The following is an 18389-nucleotide window of genomic DNA, read 5'->3' as shown; positions in this document are numbered from 1 at the left end:
CATTTTGTTTGGAGACTTTTTTTTTTTTTTTTTTTTTTGGTGGTATGCGGGCCTCTCACTGTTGTGGCCTCTCCGGTTGCGGAGCACAGGCTCCCGACACGCAGGCCCAGCGGCCATGGCTCACGGGCCCAGCCGCTCTGCGGCATGTGGGATCCTCCCAGACCGGGGCACGAACCCATGTCACCTGCATCGGCAGGCGGACTCTCAACCACTGCGCCACCAGGGAAGCCCCGCAGACCTTTTTTTTAAAGGGGGATTTTGTGTGTGTGTTTTCCCCAAAAGAACTGTCCAGCTTTCTTTCACTCATCTGGTCTTTTCCTGGGTACATGGGTCTCAACTGGGTTGGTTGAATCAATTTGATAATTTTTTCACTGACCTTTTTACGAATTGGTAAAATTGTCCTTATTGACATGGTTTGGAAGGTTAGCTATAGCTGAATGGTACAAACCAGAAGGACAGGAACCTAGACTGGATGAACAGGAGCCTGGAGGCAGGAAAGGCGATACTCCACTCAGTGAACTGGCAGGACCCGTGCTGTAAGTGGGGGCATGTGTCCTAGTGCAGGAATAGGAGAGAGAAGTAGGAGTAGTTAGGGAGTCAGGCAGGGCCTGATGGTATCAGACTTGTTTACATCATTTGTTCTTCAGCCATTGAGATGTAAGAAAAAAATCTCTTAGTAACTGTTCACTTTCATACTAACCTTAGCTTCCCAAACTCTTTTCTTCTAAACCAGTTATTTGTGTTCTTAGTCTGCCAATTTTATCTAGTTTCAGACGCTGGATGGTTAGTTAAGTGTAGAAAAGGCAAATACGTTTCATCTTGGGTGCTTACTTTGTGGAGTTGGTAGTGGTTCCCTAGAATGCTTTGCTGAGAAGGATTTTGAGGCTGTGTCTAGGCTCAGTGAGAAAGAGTTGAGTGGTTGATTAGCAATGCCTTCTACGGGCTTAGTAAAAGAGAGTGGTATCTCAGATTTGGAATCTGAATGCATGTTGTTTGATTACATTTTCACATGGCTTCTCCTGCACTGTACATACTGCTCTATATGTGATGCACACACTCCACTGTAAGCACTGGACCTTGTTTAAAGTAAACACTCTAAGATAAACACAAAGCCCAGGAGAATCCTCTCCCCACCTGTGTTTGTTTTACCTCTGGGGCTGTTATCTTGATACCTTGGGAGTCTGTGGACATTGACTGATGTTTAAGAGATGCCTCCTGGCTTCTCTAGGACAGAACGAAGAGTTACCCTGAGAGCCACTGTCAGATTTTTTACCATGTCCCAGGTACTGTGCTGCTGCTTTAGACACACTCTTCTGTTTCATTCTCACAGCAACCAGTGATGTAGATGTTATCATTTTATCAGCCAGAAATCTTTCTGTTGCAAGAAGTGTAAAACTGAACTGAAACTGGCTTAAATGGTTGGAAATTCATTGGTTCACGCAACAGGAAGGCCAAAGGCAGTGTGGTCCCAGGGTCAGCTTGATTCACTCCTCTTAATCTATTCCACCTCCACTGTATCCTGGATGCCCATGGAGGCTGTTCTTCCCTGAGGTCGTTGGAGTGAGTTGCTGTGTGGGACCAAAGAAGAAAACCCAAGTAACCTTGCATTTTGGAGGGGATGCCTAAAAGCATATGTCCTGTGAGCTAGAGATTTGAGTAGACTCTGTGTACTTCTCTCAAATTTAGTTTGTAGGTCCTACATCCCAGTATTTTTTCTCTGCTCTCAACCATAGGAATACATAGCAGAAACATCCCCAGTGTTTCAACACTATTTCTCATAGGGAGTACAAACAAGCTTTTTTGAAAGGATAGCAAATCATCCATTCACTTGCTCAGCAAACACTGAACTTGTACTATGAATGGCCCATGCTGTGTCAGGTGCTGGGGACACAGAAATGAAGCAAACCCATGAGAATCTCTGACTTTGACTGTAGTGTAGTAAGTACAATCATAGAGGGGTGAGCAAAATCCTATAGGAACCCAGCCTTGCGTTAGGCCATATAAATGTAAGTCTAGTGAGTTTCTGGTGCTTCAGCCTTCATTTCTCTTAGTTCCAGTAGCTGCGCCAAAGAGTCTTCTGAAGAGCTTTAAAAAATATGCTAAAAGGATCCCTTGTCAGACCAATTAATTAACATAGTACGTAAGAATAGACTTAGGAGCCAGATTCTGTGTTTGAATCCTGCCTCTGCCACTTACGAGCTGTGTACCTTGGCAAGGTACTTAACTTCTCTGTGCCTCAGTTTTCCTCTTTGTAAAGTGGGGATAATAACACCGCCTTCCTTGTAGGGTTGTTCTAAGGATCAAATGAGTTAATGGGGATGAGACATTTATAACAGGGGCTGCAATATGGTAACCGCTATTTAAAAATCCCGCCAAGCACACCAGAGCACACACTTTAAGTGTTTATTAAATAAATCAGTAAAATAGAATCTGGTGATCGGTCTTTCATAAGTACTCCCCCACGGATTCTAATGTGCAGCCTGGGTTTTAAATCTGTTAACATCGTGCCTCTTTGGGGATTCCGCCTCCCCCCAAATTGGCATTAACCAGTGGGTGAGGCGTGTAGCTTTTTTCGTTTGTTTTGTTTTGGGTTGTTTTTAATGACAGTTCAGGGTGTTTTTCGGGAAGATTATCTGACATTTTTCCCCCCAGTTTGTGACTATTATAACACTTTAATTGATGGGAAGGGGGAGTTGGCTTGTTTGTTTGTTTTTTGCCTCTTCTAGGATGCTGAGCCCAGAAACCTCTTACCTGGATTCCTCAGGGACCAATGAACGAAGGGAGCCCGTGGGCGAAGGAGCACTCTCTACGCTCTCTGGGAGTTGTAGTTCCCCAAAGGGCCTGTAAGCGTTCAATGGCCAGCTAGGAACTACGACTTCCACAATGCCGCGGGCCGCCCGCCCTGCCTCTCGCCCGTGCCTCTCGCCAGGCATCCCAGTACCGCCTCTCGGCAGCGGCGGCGGCGGCGGCAGGGGTACCATGGCCGACGACGGTTCCCCTGAAGAGCCGCCCAGTCCGCGGGGCTCCCCGGGCCGGGCGCCGCGGGTTCAGCGTGCGGTCGGGCCGGGCAGCAGCGGTAGCGGCTGCGGGGAGACCCCGCGGACGGCGGCGCTGGCGCTGCGCTTCGACAAACCCATCAAGCAGGCCTTCTACAACACCGGGGCAGTGCTGTTCGTGTGCCTGTGCTGCGGCGCCGCCGTGCTCGTCTACTTTATCCTGGAGGCCTTCCTGCGGCCGCTGCTGTGGGCCGTGCTGTGCGGCACCTTCCTGCACCCCTTCAAGAGCTCGCTGACGCGGCTAGGCCGCCACTGGCTGCAGCGCCTGCACCGCGCGCACACGCCCATCGTGCTGGCCGCGCTGCTGCTGCCGATCTGCTTCGCAGACTACGGCGTGGAGGCCTTGGGCGAGCAGGCGCTGCGCCGCCGCCGCCTGCTGCTGCTGCTCGGCGCCGGCGGCCCGCTTCTCTACGGCCTCTACAGCCTGGGCAGCTACCTGGGCGTGCAGGTGCTGCTGGCGCACGCCGGCGCGTTCATCTGCCGCGGGCTGGACTACTTCAGCAGCCTGTGGGTGAGTGAGCCTCGGCCCGGGCCCTGGGCGGTCCCGGCGAGCGCGCAGTGCCCCTCACCACACCCGCAGCTCGCTGGGGTGCGATCCTGCCAAGCCCTCCGCACGATGCAGGGGCGGCCAGAGATCCAGACCTGCGCTGCAGGCAGTGTCCGTCTCAGCCTTCCTTCCCGTGCACCCTAGGAACTTGGCGCACTTCCTTCCAAAGTGCGGGTGCGGTTTGAAACAGTCTCCCCGTTCCCCGCCCCCGTCCTAACGGAACCACTTAGCGGGGCGTGTGCCCTGTGAGGAATCGCTGTTCCCCTTTGCAGGTAGGGGCTTCAGTGCATCGGTAGGTGGACATGAATTTACTCCTGATCAGGGAGAGTGGGTGCTCCACCACCTTAGTTCTGCTCACGTGGGACTTTCCTGGAAGGGACCTTAGAGATTCTAATCCAACCTGTCATCCTACAGATAGGAGAGGTGACTTCTTACCAGGCTAGGGCTAGCTGGGCACAAAGAGGGCACTGGTTGACGCAAGTTTCTCAAGTCCTAGAACAAATCTTTCTTAATAGCTCAGAGCTGCCTCTCAGTTCAGGTGATTTCAATGTACTTTGTGCCAGGCCCCTACCTGGTTGCTGAGCCTCGTGGGCCTTTCTCACCACAGTCTATTCTTGGGAACTGCTTACATTGTGCAGGGACTGCTGTGCAACATTCTTCTCCCGCCTGGATTACTTCGGCAGACTGGGTGAAGGAAAGGTATATTTGTGATTCTTGGATCATCTGAGCTTATTCTTAGAAAATCACGGAGCTTGAGAGTTGGAAGGGATTTCAAGCATAATCTAGTGACACATTTCCTAACTCAGACCAGATTGTAGATCAGTTAATGATCCAAATATTTCACTGGGGACTGTTAAAAACAAGTGGATGTTTAATGCATAAGAATGCTATTTCATCAGTAAGCAGTACCATTGAAAAATAAATGTATTCACTTTTGTCAGTGTTCAGTGCACCTTGATGTCAAGTTGCAAAATAATTCCCTTTATCTGTCAAGCAAGGTTTTGACTTGCCTGAGGTTATTGGTAGAGTTGGTGATTGATTCCAGAACTCCTGTCTGCTCTTGCTCTATCCATACAACCTCTCAGTTCAAGTTAAAAGTTGATTGAGTATGTTGTTAGGTACTGGGCTTTGTGAGGGCTTTAAACGGAGTAAGGTGCAGGCTCTGTGTTCAAGGTACATATAATCATATGTGAGCATATTCTTATGGAGATGACAGACACACAGATGAATGTTCATTACCCATCAATTATGGGCCAGCAGGGTATTGCAAGGTACTGGGGAGCACCTCATCCATAATTTTGGGATGCTGCTTGTGTGTGTAACTGCTAAGTTATCAGACAGAATCCTTGGCCTCCAAGAGCCCTGGTTATTTCAGTTGTGGTAGGAGAGAGGGATGTGGAAGCACCCTCTTTCACCTCCTGAGGCTTGGCAGATTGTCAGGTGGAAGTGATCCTACTCTTTCTTGCCTCCTTGCCTGGTGCTCTTCAGGAGAGGTTTCTGAGATCCGGAGAATGTGATGGTCCCAAAGTCGCTCAGACTTTGAACAAACCCAGGGTTCACTTTATGGAGTCCCAGTTCCATGTTATTTCTCCTTTACCTGTTGTTTCACGGTTCAGTTAAGTGGACTGAATGCCTCTTACATAGAAGGCAGAGTACTATATGCTGTTAAGAAATATAAAGGTTACTATAACTTGATTCCTGTCCTCAAGAGATTCAGTCTTGTCAAATTCAGACATATTTCTAGATTCTGCTAACATTTTTGACTGTTGATAATGCAGTTTACTGTAATTACCGTAGGCAAGACCAAGTCACATATCCACCAAACTGTAGGGAATTAGGAAAGAAAGCCCTAGCATATATGAACACTGTATTTTCATAGGAAAGTAAGAATTGAATACATGGGTAAATTGCCATGATTCGCAGAAACTTGGGCATTTCTGCCAGTCCCTCTCAGATAGTGGAAAGAGATGAGGAATTGAATAATTGTGAAAAAGTGCCTGCATCTCCGTGTATAGAGCTATGAATATCTTTTTACTGAAGATAAACCCCCCTTCCTTGTATTTTATTTACATACCCTTGAATGGGTTGTGGATGAGCAGAAGAGAAGTAAGGGCCAAGATTGATTACGTTAGAAGAGGGGAAGGAAGGTCAAGCCAATTAATAATTTTGAAAAGGCTTGAAACTCAGCTGTTTGCCTAAAGCGATGGGGGCAAGGGAGGAAGGGGTAAAAAACCCCATTATAAACGACACAGCATGAGTTAATTAGAAGTGAGTAGGGAGCCTAAACTGAGGTTGATCTGAGTTGGAGAGAAGCTTGCGGCTGTGTTTTCTTGAAGCAGTTCTCAGGAGCGGGTGGTTGGATGGAGGTGAGCTAAAAGTGTACCTGGGAAGCGGAGACAGGGAGTGCTCACTGCTCAGTCAGGAGCGCTGATTAAGGCCTGACAAGTGAAAGGTCCTGTGACTGGGTAGGGCGCCCTCTCTATAACTTTTTTGTCATAGTTCACATCTGGTTTGGTTTTGTGAGCCCAAGAAGGGCTGCCTGTCATAGAAAAAGAGTCCTTATGCTTTCTAAACAACCTGTAAATTGGGGCCTGCTGCTGTTGAGAGGTATGGCTGGGGGAGGTAGAGAGAAAAGTGAATTTAAGGAAATCTACGTTTTGGAGAGCTGACAATTCATGCATTTAAGATCCAGCTTTTGAGCATCTACCATGTACTGGTAGGCACTTTCGTGTGTGTTATTTCATTCTCACAACAGTCATGTGAAGTAGGAGGCAGGAATTTCTCAGGTGAGATTTAGAGATTGATCTCTTCATTTTGTCAGTGAATGCTACTCAACAGACCTGTCAGCAGTGGAAGGCCCTTTGTCATCAGAGCCTTCAACAAAGATTTTTAAAAGCTTTCCCCCAATACATTGTGTTTATTTATTTATAGTATAAATTGATTTTAGTTTTCAGGGAAAAAAAACAGAAGAATATCAGGATTGGACTAACCACACATATTCCCCCAAAGGCCCCTGGATTCTAGTCATCTAGAAACCTTAGTCATCTCTCTTATCCTTGTATCTGTTATTTCCAAGTCCTATCCCGTTTTCCTTTGTAATGTCTTTTTTTTTTTTTTTGAGGTACGCGGGCCTCTCGCTGTTGTGGCCTCTCCCGTTGCGGAGCACAGGCTCCGGACGCGCAGGCTCAGCGGCCATGGCTCACGGGCCCAGCCGCTCCGCGGCATGTGGGATCTTCCCGGACCGGGGCACGAACCCGTGTCCCCTGCATCGGCAGGCGGACTCTCAACCACTGCGCCACCGGGGAAGCCCCTTTGTAATGTCTTTACTACCTGTGTTTTCCTTTGTTACCAGTTTATCCTTCCAGTTCAGGTCCTGTTCACCTCACTTTGGGGTTCCTTCAGTCTCCTAGCTCTTTTCTGCTAATTCTCCATCCTGCTTGCAAGTGAAAGAGTAACCATCCATGATGTGAGCAATTTTTAAAAACAGTTTCAAATATATTAGAGTATTGTGCTGACTTAGTGATGTCTAAACACTTAAAAAAAATCATCTGTTGCAGCAACCTCACATATAACTCAGTCCTTAGGGTCCTTGGCATCTTTCCTTGGTGTAGAGCTGTCAAGATAAATCTAAAAATCTAGCCTTCCTGCTCCACCATTTTTCTTTGCTGGGAGTGTTTTGGGTCTTCTTCTCTCCTTTAGTTCAGACTTGTTAGAACGTTTTGAAGACATTTACAGTTTTTGCAGTAGTAATAGATTTGTTTTCTCCATGGTCTCTGATCACATTGTTTCCATTTTACTTTATAAAGAAGCATGAAGTGGAAGGAACAGTGGCTGAAAGATAAGAGTGTAAATTCTAAACAGAGCTCTGTTAGTAGCTTGCTTTGTGACCTTGGACAGACCAGGGCCCGTCTCTGGGCTACTCAACTCTAGTTGCGTGAAGTGTGGGGTTAGCTTGGATGATTTCTAAGGTTCCTGGATATTCAGTTTTACAGATAGATCCCCAGAGTTTGGTAGTACTGCCAGCAAGGCTCTTGGGAAATGCACATTAGCCAGCCGGCCAGGCCTACTCCTGGGATGTTTTACTTGCCTGGCAACAGTAAGGAGGAAAGTTTCCGGTACTTAGGTTCTTTCTCAGTTAAAGACTTTGATTATAAAAGAGTCTTGACTCTTAAGTTGCCACACCATGAAGAGAACAAAGTTTTCAAATTAGAATAAAGGAGAATGAGGTTTTTTTGTGTGTGTGTGGTATGCGGGCCTCTCACCGTTGTGGCCTCTCCCGTTGCGGAGCACAGGCTCCGGACGCGCAGGCTCAGCGGCCATGGCTTACGGGCCTAGCCGCACCGCGGCATGTGGGATCTTCCCGGACCGGGGCATGAACCCGTGTCCCCTGCATCGGAAGGCGGACACTCAACCACTGCGCAACCAGGGAAGCCCGAGAATGAAGTTTTAAAGGAGAATGAAGTACCCGAAGCAGTAGCTGATGAGGGCTGTGGCTCCATAAGTTGGGAAGAAATAAGTAGTTTTATTCTCTCTGTAAAAGACTTAGGAAACTGTTCTGCAAAATCATGCAATAGAAGCAAGCCAAGTTGCTTTTCCAGTTAATACCCAGATGACAATAAATAAAACAAAGACATAGTCTATAGGGCAAAGTCTACTTATGTTTTATGCATTTAGTATCTTATTTAATCAGAAAAGTATATGTGGTTAATAAGTCAAATGAAAGGAAAATGTGATTGTTTATTAGTTTGCTTTACTTGTAGTGCTAAATAAATGTTGCCAGTTTTTATGGACAGTCTTAAGTATCTAGCACACATTGGTGCTTTAAAATGAGTATTGAATGTATATTTTGAAAAGATCAGACACATTGCTCTGAAGAACATAGTTTGGGAAAGTATGCCTTCTTTTTAAACTGTGGCTCACTGATTTATTCCTGGAAGAAAATTCATACTTGAACAGGTTTTCTCTGAGAGAGACAGAAATAAAAAGCTCTCATAAAGGCACACTTATAGGAATCCATACTGGAAATTATGTGTGAAATTTGAGTGTACACATCCTTATTTTCAGTAAGTTAAAGAATATTTAGCGATTTAAAATATTGACTCAAGTAGAACATGCTTGTTATATACATAAAAAAATTTAAGCAGCATGTAAGTTTATATGGTAAAAGTGAATTGTCTCTTTTCTCTTCCCACTGTATAGGTATTACTGTTGTTAACTGGTGAATAGCCTTCTAAATTTATTTCTACACCTATGTGAATGTATAAAGTATAGGGGTTTTGTTTTTTAAAACAAAAGTTTTATGTATATATATATATATATATATATATAAAATTCTCTTTCTTTTATCATTGCTCTTTCATTATCATTGTATTGTGGATATCTTTCCTTGATAGTACTTTCAGATATACTTCTTTCTTTTTAATAGTAGCGTAGTCTAACGTTTTTTTTTTTTCTGGATGCCTTTTAGAAAGTGTTCCTACCAAATTATTTTAGCACTGAATTTGTATTAGTATCTGATAAACATTGGTAACTGTAAAATCATTATGGTTTAATAGAAACTTTAAAGTGTTTTTATAAATGACCATACTTTTTCAACTAATAATATTCTGTGAATTTTTTCTGAGGAAACTCTTGAAAATACTGAAAAAAAGTCAAAAGATTTTTTTTTTAAGTAAAGACATTTACTATTTATAAAGATAATACTCCTCTTAGAAGAAAATTCAATACTTGAAGTGTAAAGATGCGACTTACCCCCTGAAATCCAACCATTCAGAGACAATATTTTTTAACATTTTGGTGAGTATATTTTCACCATTATAAACGTACATATGCATAAATTCACACTGTGTCATTGAATAAAGTTATTTATCACACTTTTGAAAGTCTGAATAATTATTTCATTTTTGGAGATCCATAATTTAAACAGTCTCCTATAAAATGACATTTAATTTGTTTAATATTTTAAACTGCCACAGTGAACATTTTTATATCTGCACAGTGTGTAGTTCTTCTGTAAACCAAATTTGTAGACGTGGAGTTGGGGAGTATATTTAATAAGTTGTTATTTTAAACTGAAATGAGGTTATCTGTGAGTTTCAGGTTTACTGGGTGAAAACACATACCTCTCTTTAGATCATGAGTTTCTTTGAAAAAATCTCAAGTATGCAGTCTCTCATTTTTTTCCTCTCCTTGCGAGTGATACTCGTTCCTTATGAATACAGATAAGAAACAAAAACTTCTTGAAGATTGGTTGAAAAGTATCATAGGCTTAAAATCTGAAAGTATATCCTTCTGTGATCCTCTAGTTCAGCTTCTCACTGAGGGCACACTCTCCTACTTTGTCATGCCTGACTTCCAGTCAGCTTTTGCTCAGACTTTTAGCGATGGTAGCTCATTCCCTTTTTAGACATCTATAGTTTATTAGAAAAATTTATTATATAAAGCTGAAATATGTTGCTTCCTAATTTCCACCTATTATTTCTGCCCTCAGAACCACAGATAATTAAGTCTGTTCCTCTCTCAGATGACATTTCCCCAGCTATTTGAAGGTAGCTATCAAATCTTATTTCCTTCTCTTTTCTAAGCTGAACAGTTTTTTCCCCAGCTGTATCTGTGTCTCCTATGTTGTGGTTTCCATTTCCTTTCCCAGTCTGAATTTTATTGTCACTGTGGTTTGATAGTGTAAGTCACTGAAACAATCACTTTCCCTGATGTATTGTACTTTTATTAATAGGCATTCATGCCAGTTACATTTCTGACCAGCTATCCTCTTCCCATTCTATACTCGTATAGATGAGTTTTGAACCTAAAAGCAGAACTTTGCATTTCTCTCTATTAAATTTAATCTTATTTGTTTAGCCCATTGTTCTAATTTCAGGATATCTTTTTGAGTCATTTATATTGACTATTCCCAATTTTGTGTAATCTACAAGTTCGGCTAATATGCCTTCTAGTCTTTCATCTAAATTACTGACTACATGTTTAATAAGGCAGGGCTGATTACCCCTGTGTAGCATACTGCTGAAGACCATCCACTTGCTGAGGATCATTTTCTTTTTAAATTTCAGCAATTTGTAGTCATCAAAATCAACTTTTTATTTTCCCTTGTGAATACTGGAGCAGCTTTTCCTCTTTATTTTTCTGGCACTACCCTTTATTCTTCTTATTGTTAAGAAAGCAGATTCTGGAGCCAGGTTCCTGGGTTCTAATCCTGACTCTGTCACTTCTTTTTTCTTGCTTTTTTAAAAAATAGTATTTATTTATGTTTTATTTTTTGGCTGCATCGGGTCTTAGTTGCAGCACGCGGGATCTTCGTTGTGGCATGCGGGATCTTCCGTTGTGGTGCACGGGCTTCTCTCTAGTTGTGGCGTGCAGGTTTTCTCTCTCTAGTTGAGGTGCGTGGGCTTAGTTGCCCTGCAGCATGTGGGATCTTAGTTCCCCGACCAGGGATTGAACCCATGTCCCCTGGAGGCAGGAGGACAGGGTTCTAGAAGAGAGACTTCTGACTGATTTCTCTTCCATCTTTAAGATATTGATTGGGTGGTATCCTTTCAAAGCTTTTTGGCCTTGGCTGTCTTTCTACCTGGATTTTCCTCCCGTCTCACTGCCTGTCCAAGGCTAAGTCTGCTGCCCCAGAGGCCTTGAACCCATCTATCCCGACTCTGTCACTTTTTAGCTGTGTGACCTTGTGCAAGTCACCTCTCTGAAGTATCAGTTTCTTTCATCTCTAAAATGGGAGTGATAATGTTACTTTTTTCCTGTGGTTATGAGGATTAAATGAGTTCATGTATTTAAAGTATTAGAACAAGACAAAGTGTTACATAAGTGTACTGTTACTACACTCAGATTTTGTTCTGAGCTCTATAGTCATATCTCAAATTCTCTAAATTCCCAGGGTTAAATGTGTATGGTCCTACAAGCTTGAACTTTTTGGAAGCAGCTGTAGTCTCACTTCCCATGTGCTCATATATCTGGGGCTTAAGATCTCTTTAATATTTCATCTTATTAGTTGCTTGAAGAAAAATATTTTAATATCCTTTTCATTATAAAAGAACTAGTGCTCATTAAAGGCAATTTGGAAAATATAGAGAAAAGGAAAAGGGGAAAACAAAATCTTATCACCTAAATACAACTTTTTAGTACATTTACTCCCCCTCCTCCACCATACAGTAGATATACTCATGTCACATGTGTTTTTTAATTTTGCTTTTTCCTTAATAATATCTTAGGAATATTTTAAGTTATATAGTCTTTGTTTAAAAAAGCCTGTTTTAATGATTGCATAACATTTTACTGAGTGACTCATCCAGAGCTAACCACTTCCCAGTTATTGAACTTTTAGGTTATCAACTTTTCAGTGTTCTAAATTAGTCTGTGATGAGCTTCTTTATTTTTAACCCTTTTTCAGAATTTATCATTATTTAGTAAGGTCCCAAAGCTGAATTCTCAGGTCTGAAGCTATAAACATTTTTAAGACCCGAAGAGTATTTTGAAGATATGATCAAAATAAAGTAGGAGGTAGTTTTTTTCTGGCTTTTGTAGTAACCAGATCAGTTCCTTTTTCTTCACTCTCTGAATTACAGCATAAAGTCCTTTTTTTGTTTTAATTTGCCTATTTTTTTTTCAAGGTTCAGGTTGTTTTAATAAATTCTTGGTGCTCACATTTGTTCTAGGTTTTGTATTCTTTCCATCTTTTGTGTATGTTCTATTAAAATATGAGGTTATTAGAGAGTTTCTGTGTAGGATGCTTTGTGATTACTAGAGTCATTTAGTTTTACTGTAGGGAAAACTGAGGAGGGGGACTCTGGCTGGTTCTTCTGTTCTCAAGTCTCGCTGTTTCTTCCTCTGGTAATATTTTTTTCAGCTACACGTCTTCAACTGAGTATAACTCTGGACTCTAACCATCTGTTACCAAGATTATTTCAGCAGGGTCACACTTCAGCTGGCTGCCTTCTTTTTAGCTTTTAAAAAATTCTTTTCATGGTAACACCGGCTTGCGGGATCTTAGTTCCCTGACCAGGGATGGAACCTGGGTCCCTGGCAGTGGAAGCATGGAGTCCTAACCAGTGTACCACCAGGGAATTCGCTCTTGTTTTTTCTTTTCTTTTGTAAATATTAATCTACAGAGAAAACTTTAAGAATTCCACAAGGTGAAGCGCTTAATTTAAATCCATGGCTTAAAAATTGAATATTTTATCGTAAGTATCTTTATGCATATAATAGTTTTTGAACTTTAACATATCTTAAATTAAAACTATATTTATGTATTTTTTGTTAAAGATATTTAAATAATATCACTGCATGGGATTTCAAACGTGTTTATTTCCAAACTTGATTTATCTAAGCAGAGGAGGAAAACCTATGCACACTCCCTTTAGCACCACCAACCGTCATCTGTGTTGTATCCACAGCTCTCATGCTATGTAGATGCTTGCAAGTTTTGTATAATTGTATGTTTATTGCATGTGTAAATATTTTACAACTGTGTCTATATTTCATTTATTTAAGATCTGGACCTTGGTAGTTGGCTATGTGTTGACTGTTTCATTCAAGTGGAATGCAAGCACTGAACGCTACTTGAGAGCAGTTTCAATTCCTGTCTGGATTATGTTGCTTTTTCATTTAGGTGGGTCCCTTTTTCTAAGAAAGTCTAGCTTAAGGTCAGCGGAGGCTGACCGTGTGAATCAAAGTGAATTTTTTGAAGTTTTATGTGTTGCGTTTAAAATTCTTTAAAATAATCCTTCAGAATATTCTGCCTTAATCTTTCATTAATCTTGAATGAAAATATTGTACTTTAAAATATCTACTTTTAATTATATGGAATGTTCATTTTCAAAAAGGTCTTTTAAAAATAAATATATCTTATAAAGTAGAGCACACTTGGACTTTCATGGCTGTTTCTGAGTGTCTTACTTAGGGAGGATACAGCTAAGCAGTCAAGGATGATAAGAGGTGCTCAAAATCATGTGAGAGAAACTCTTAAGGGAACCAGAGATGTTTACTCTCCATAAGAGAAGGGCACTGGGGCTGCAGGGGTGGGGAGGAGGTAGAGGTGAGGAAGATACCAAATATGGAAGCCGGTTTCAGGTATTTGAAGGATTGTGAAAGAGTGGTTTAAACAGGTCTCTGTAGCCATTTGGGAGAGTTGTCAGAGCAACGAGCAGCTTCAGAGAGGCAAGTCTCTGGTCAACATAAGGATGATCAGTGTCAGAGCTGCTCAGAGTAATGAGTTCCCCGTTATTTGAGACTCTTCACTGTTAGCTGAGTGGCTGCCAGGATGTTGTAGAGTGATTTTTCAGGGACTCATTTACCTCCAAGTCTTAACTATATGGAAACATCAAGTTCTAATTTAAAAACGAAATTCAGTAACCTAGAGCAGTAGGTAGCCTATTAGTAGTAGTTTTTAGAGCTACTTATTGTTAAAAATAAAATAAAAACCAGAGTTGGTTGAAAGTATGTCTTTGCTTAGAGTCTGATATGGAACAAAGCATTACTTTCTAGCTCTGCTGACTTGGAATGCTAAAGGAGTTTCTCAACAAGATCCCCTAATGTCTGATGGGACTCATTTCGAATTTGGGGAAGGTAGAGTAGAGGAGGGAGGCAGGCAGGTATGTTCGTAAGGCTGTAGACCAACTCAGGGAAATGCAGAGGCTTTTGATCCTTGGCCACTTGTTAGCATTTTTGCTCTGTACACTGAGGATACATTAAAGCTTTTTGCTGTGCTCTTGTGGGCCATTCCACCCTTTCTTGAGAGGTAGAGTTCACACCCAGTGGTATTTCTGGGAAATCAAGTCAGGCACCATGACTTAAAGTTCTGTGCCTGATGCAGGTCATTCGGGGGTTAAACAGGGGGTTTGATGGTCTTCAACACTGGATATGCTTTAGAATGGACTTGATTCTTCAGGTGATACAAGCCTCTTAAAGGTAAGCTGGCACATACCCAATCCTTTAGACCAGGGCCTCTGAGAGCAGGGCTGGACTTCCTGAGAGGAGCCCTGAATTGAGGTTTCAGTTGCCTTTTAAAAAATTTTTTCCCTGTAAAACAATTCTGTTATTAACATATTTGCCAAATTGTTCTGTCAGTCTACTAAACTGAGTCTTTTAAAGACAAGTGCTAGATTTTTATTTCACTAAAGATGTTAATTCTTAATAATTTGCAGCATCCTTGGCTGGCTCATGGAGAATTCCGGTATTCCTGGTTATTGTTTTCCTGATGTCTGTGGGCACCCTCTATGAAAAACAGAATGGAAAAGAGTCTTCTGGTAAGAAATACGGCATTCTTTTAATGTTACTCTTAAGAAGTATTTGGGAGAATAACTTTATTTAAAAAACATACTATGATGAACTGCTTTAAATTGGTGGTATTTTCTGAACAGAAAATAAATTTCTTTCAAATATTTTAGATGGTTAGACCATTTCCACCCCCCTTTTTTGCATTTTTAATTGAGGTTTAATTCATATAACATAAAATTAATCATTAACCTTTTTTTTTTTTTTTTTTTTGCGGTACGCGGGCCTCTCACTGTTGTGGCCTCTCCCGTTGCGGAGCACACGCTCCAGACGCGCAGGCTCAGCGGCCATGGCTCACGGGCCCAGCCGCTCCGCGGCATGTGGGATCCTCCCGGACCGGGGCACGAACCTGTGTCCCCTGCATCGGCAGGCGGACTCTCAACCACTGCGCCACCAGGGAAGCCCCCATTAACCATTTTAAAGTGGCATTTAGTACATTCACAGTGTTGTGCATCCATTACTTCCATCTAGTTCCAAGACATCTTCATCACCCTAAAGGAAAGTGCTGTGCCCATTAAGCAGCTACATAAAGTTAGGTTATTTATTTGAGATCTTTCTTTTTTCTTAATGAAGGTATTTATTGCTATAAACTGCCCTCTTAGAAGTGCTTTTGCATCCCATAGGTTTTTTGTTTTTTGTTTTTTTTTGGATTTTTATTTATTTTTTAACATCTTTATTGGGGTATAATTGCTTTACAATGGTGTGTTAGTTTCTGCTTTATAACAAAGTGAATCAGTTATACATATACATATGTTCCCACATGTCTTCCCTCTTGCGTCTCCCTCCCTCCCCCCCTCCCTATCCCACCCCTCCAGGCTGTCACAAAGCACCGAGCCAATATCCCTGTGCCATGCGGCTGCTTCCCACTAGGTATCTACTTTACTACGTTTGTTAGTGTGTATATGTCCACGACTCTCTCTCGCCCTGTCACAGCTCACCCTTCCCCCTCCCCATAACCTCAAGTCCGTTCTCCAGTAGGTCTGCGTCTTTATTCCTGTCTTACCCCTAGGTTCTTCATGACTTTTTTTTTCTTAAATTCCATATATATGTGTTAGCATACAGTATTTGTCTTTTTCTTTCTGACTTACTTCACTCTATATGACAGACTCTAGGTCCATCCACCTCACTACAAATAATTCAATTTCATTTCTATTTATGGCTGAGTAATATTCCATTGTATATATGTGCCACATCTTCTTTATCCATTCATCTGTCGATGGGCACTTAGGTTGCTTCCATGTCCTGACTATTATAAATACAGCTGCAACGAACACTGTGGTACATGACTCTTTTTGAATTTTGGTTTTCTCAGGGTATATGCCCAGCAGTGGGACCCCATATTTGTTTATTTATTTTTGGCTGTGTTGGGTCTTCGTTTCTGTGCGAGGGCTTTCTCTAGTTGTGGCAAGCGGGGGCCACTCTTCATCGCAGTGCGCGGGCCTCTCACTGTCGCGGCCTCTCTTGTTGCAGAGCACAGGCTCCAGATGCGCAGGCTCAGTAGTTGTGGCTCATGGGCCTAGTTGCTCCGCAGCATGTGGGATCTTCCCAGACCAGGGCTCAAACCCGTGTCCCCTGCATTAGCAGGCGGACTCCCAACCACTGCGCCACCAGGGAAGCCCCTTCCCATAGATTTTGATATGTTGTGTTTCCATTTTCTTTGGATCATATACTGTTTGATTTCTCTTTTGATTTCTTCTTTGATACATTGGTTAATCAGAAGTATTTTAATTTCCATGTGTTGTGTCCCACGTAACAAACCATTGCCAAATCCAAAGTCATGAATATTTACCCCTATAGATCTTGTATCCTGGAACTTTGCTGAATTTGTTTAATAGCTTTAATAGTTTCTGTGGCTTCTTTAGGATTTTGCATATATAAGATCATGTCTCTGCAAATGGAGATAGTTTTCTTACTTTCTCATCTGGGTGCCTTTTATTTCTTATCTTGCCTGATTGCTCTGGCTGAAACTTCCACTACAATGTTGAATAAAGATTAGTCTTCTTTAAAAGATTATTTTTTAAAGATTATTTTAAAGGTTATTCTTTAAAAGATTATTTTAACCTTTTAAAAGATTGTTTTTGAGGTACCCTGGTTGCACGTGGCCTTTATCCAGAGTGCTTTGTTAAACATACAGGTTTCTAATGAGTTGTACGGGGGTTGTGGTGGGGTGGGGTGCAGGGGCAGATATAGTCACTGTTCTGAGATCATCAGACTGGACTTCTAGTTAGCCAGCCATGTGGGAATGGCTGTGAGCAGAGAGGTAGGTTTGAATAGCACACAGTAATTGACATTTGTCCCTTGCTTCTTTCTGATAGTTATACATAAACTACAAGAGCAAATTACTAATTGCAGAAGATTTTTTAGAGGAAAAAAAAAGTTCTCAAATACCAGTGTGTTACAGTTAAGTTAGAAAATAGAGAGAAACAAAAAGAAGAAAAGAAAAATCATTAAAAATCCCACTGCCCACAGATTATACCAAAATGTTAACTAATGACTTTTATGCCTTTGGACTTTTTAAGACACAAGAAAACTGGATCATAGTGAAATTGTTTTGTAAACTGCATTTTAAACTTATGTCACGAGCACCTTTCTATGTCCATGAATATACTTCTGCAATGTTATTTTTCACATCTCCTTTTCATGCTAATCACAGGGCTATTTGTGGCACTTCCGTGTATATGTATAGCTACATTACAGAAGTTTTTTAAAATTAAGTTGCTGTTTATTATTTTATTTGGTAGATGAGTAGTGTCTGACAGTTGTAAGACATCTTTTTTTTTTTTTTTTTTTTTTTTTTTGCGTTACGCGGGGCTCTCACTGTTGTGGCCTCTCCCGCTGCCAAGCACAGACTCCGGACGCGCGGACTCAGCGACCATGGCTCACGGGCCCAGCCTCTCCGCGGCATGTGGGATCTTCCCGGACTGGGGCACAAACCCGTGTCCCCTGCATCGGCAGGTGGACTCTCAACCACTGCGCCACCAGGGAAGCCCCAAGACATCTTGTATTCATAAATATTTGTTTAGAATTTTATAATAACTATCTGAAACAAAGAAACTTTAATTACTTATCTGAGAGTAGAAAATAAAAAAGATTTTATTTTATATTTTGCTGTCTTTCTAAGTTTTCTTTGCTCAGCCTCTCTTTCTGGTCACAATCTGTTAGACTGTGTGGTTATATATCGAACCAGTAGAAGTAAAGTTCCTGTTTTGGCAACTACTGTAGAAAGCTTGGTGGTTTCCACTTGTTCCTCTGATAAGCTTTGTCTCTTTCTTTTCCCCTTTCCCCTAATAGTAGTGGTTCAGACAGCTCTGCTTATCCTTCACCCCTCACCCCAGGACAGTTTTCTCCTTTTTTTTTTTCTTCTGGCATTCTCTCTCTCTCTCTTTTTTTTCTTTTTTTCAATTGAGGTATATTTGACATATATCATTATATTGGTTTCAGGTGTACAACATAATGGTTCCATGTTTCTATATATCACCAGAATAAGTCTAGTTAAC

The 18389-nt window shown here is 41.8% G+C and overlaps 1 protein-coding gene across 4 annotated transcripts in view; it reads left to right on the top strand.

Moving 5' to 3' along the window:
• Positions 1-2955: 2955 nt before the first annotated feature.
• The window catches only part of TMEM245 (transmembrane protein 245), a 97601-nt gene continuing 82167 nt past the window's right edge, over positions 2956-18389 (top strand). For all 4 annotated transcript variants that reach the window (XM_024753659.1, XM_024753660.1, XM_024753661.1 and 1 more), the window contains exons 1-3: positions 2956-3567; positions 13111-13228; positions 14763-14864. In XM_024753659.1, coding sequence (XP_024609427.1) covers positions 2980-3567; positions 13111-13228; positions 14763-14864 — 808 coding nt within the window. In that variant the 5' untranslated portion in view covers positions 2956-2979. The remainder of the gene's footprint in view (positions 3568-13110; positions 13229-14762; positions 14865-18389) is intronic.

This window comes from Neophocaena asiaeorientalis, unplaced genomic scaffold (assembly GCF_003031525.2).
Source record: "Neophocaena asiaeorientalis asiaeorientalis breed wild unplaced genomic scaffold, Neophocaena_asiaeorientalis_V1.1 scaffold342, whole genome shotgun sequence".
Classification (NCBI taxonomy): Eukaryota; Metazoa; Chordata; class Mammalia; order Artiodactyla; family Phocoenidae; genus Neophocaena; species Neophocaena asiaeorientalis.
This window is presented reverse-complemented; position numbering and strand designations above follow the sequence as displayed.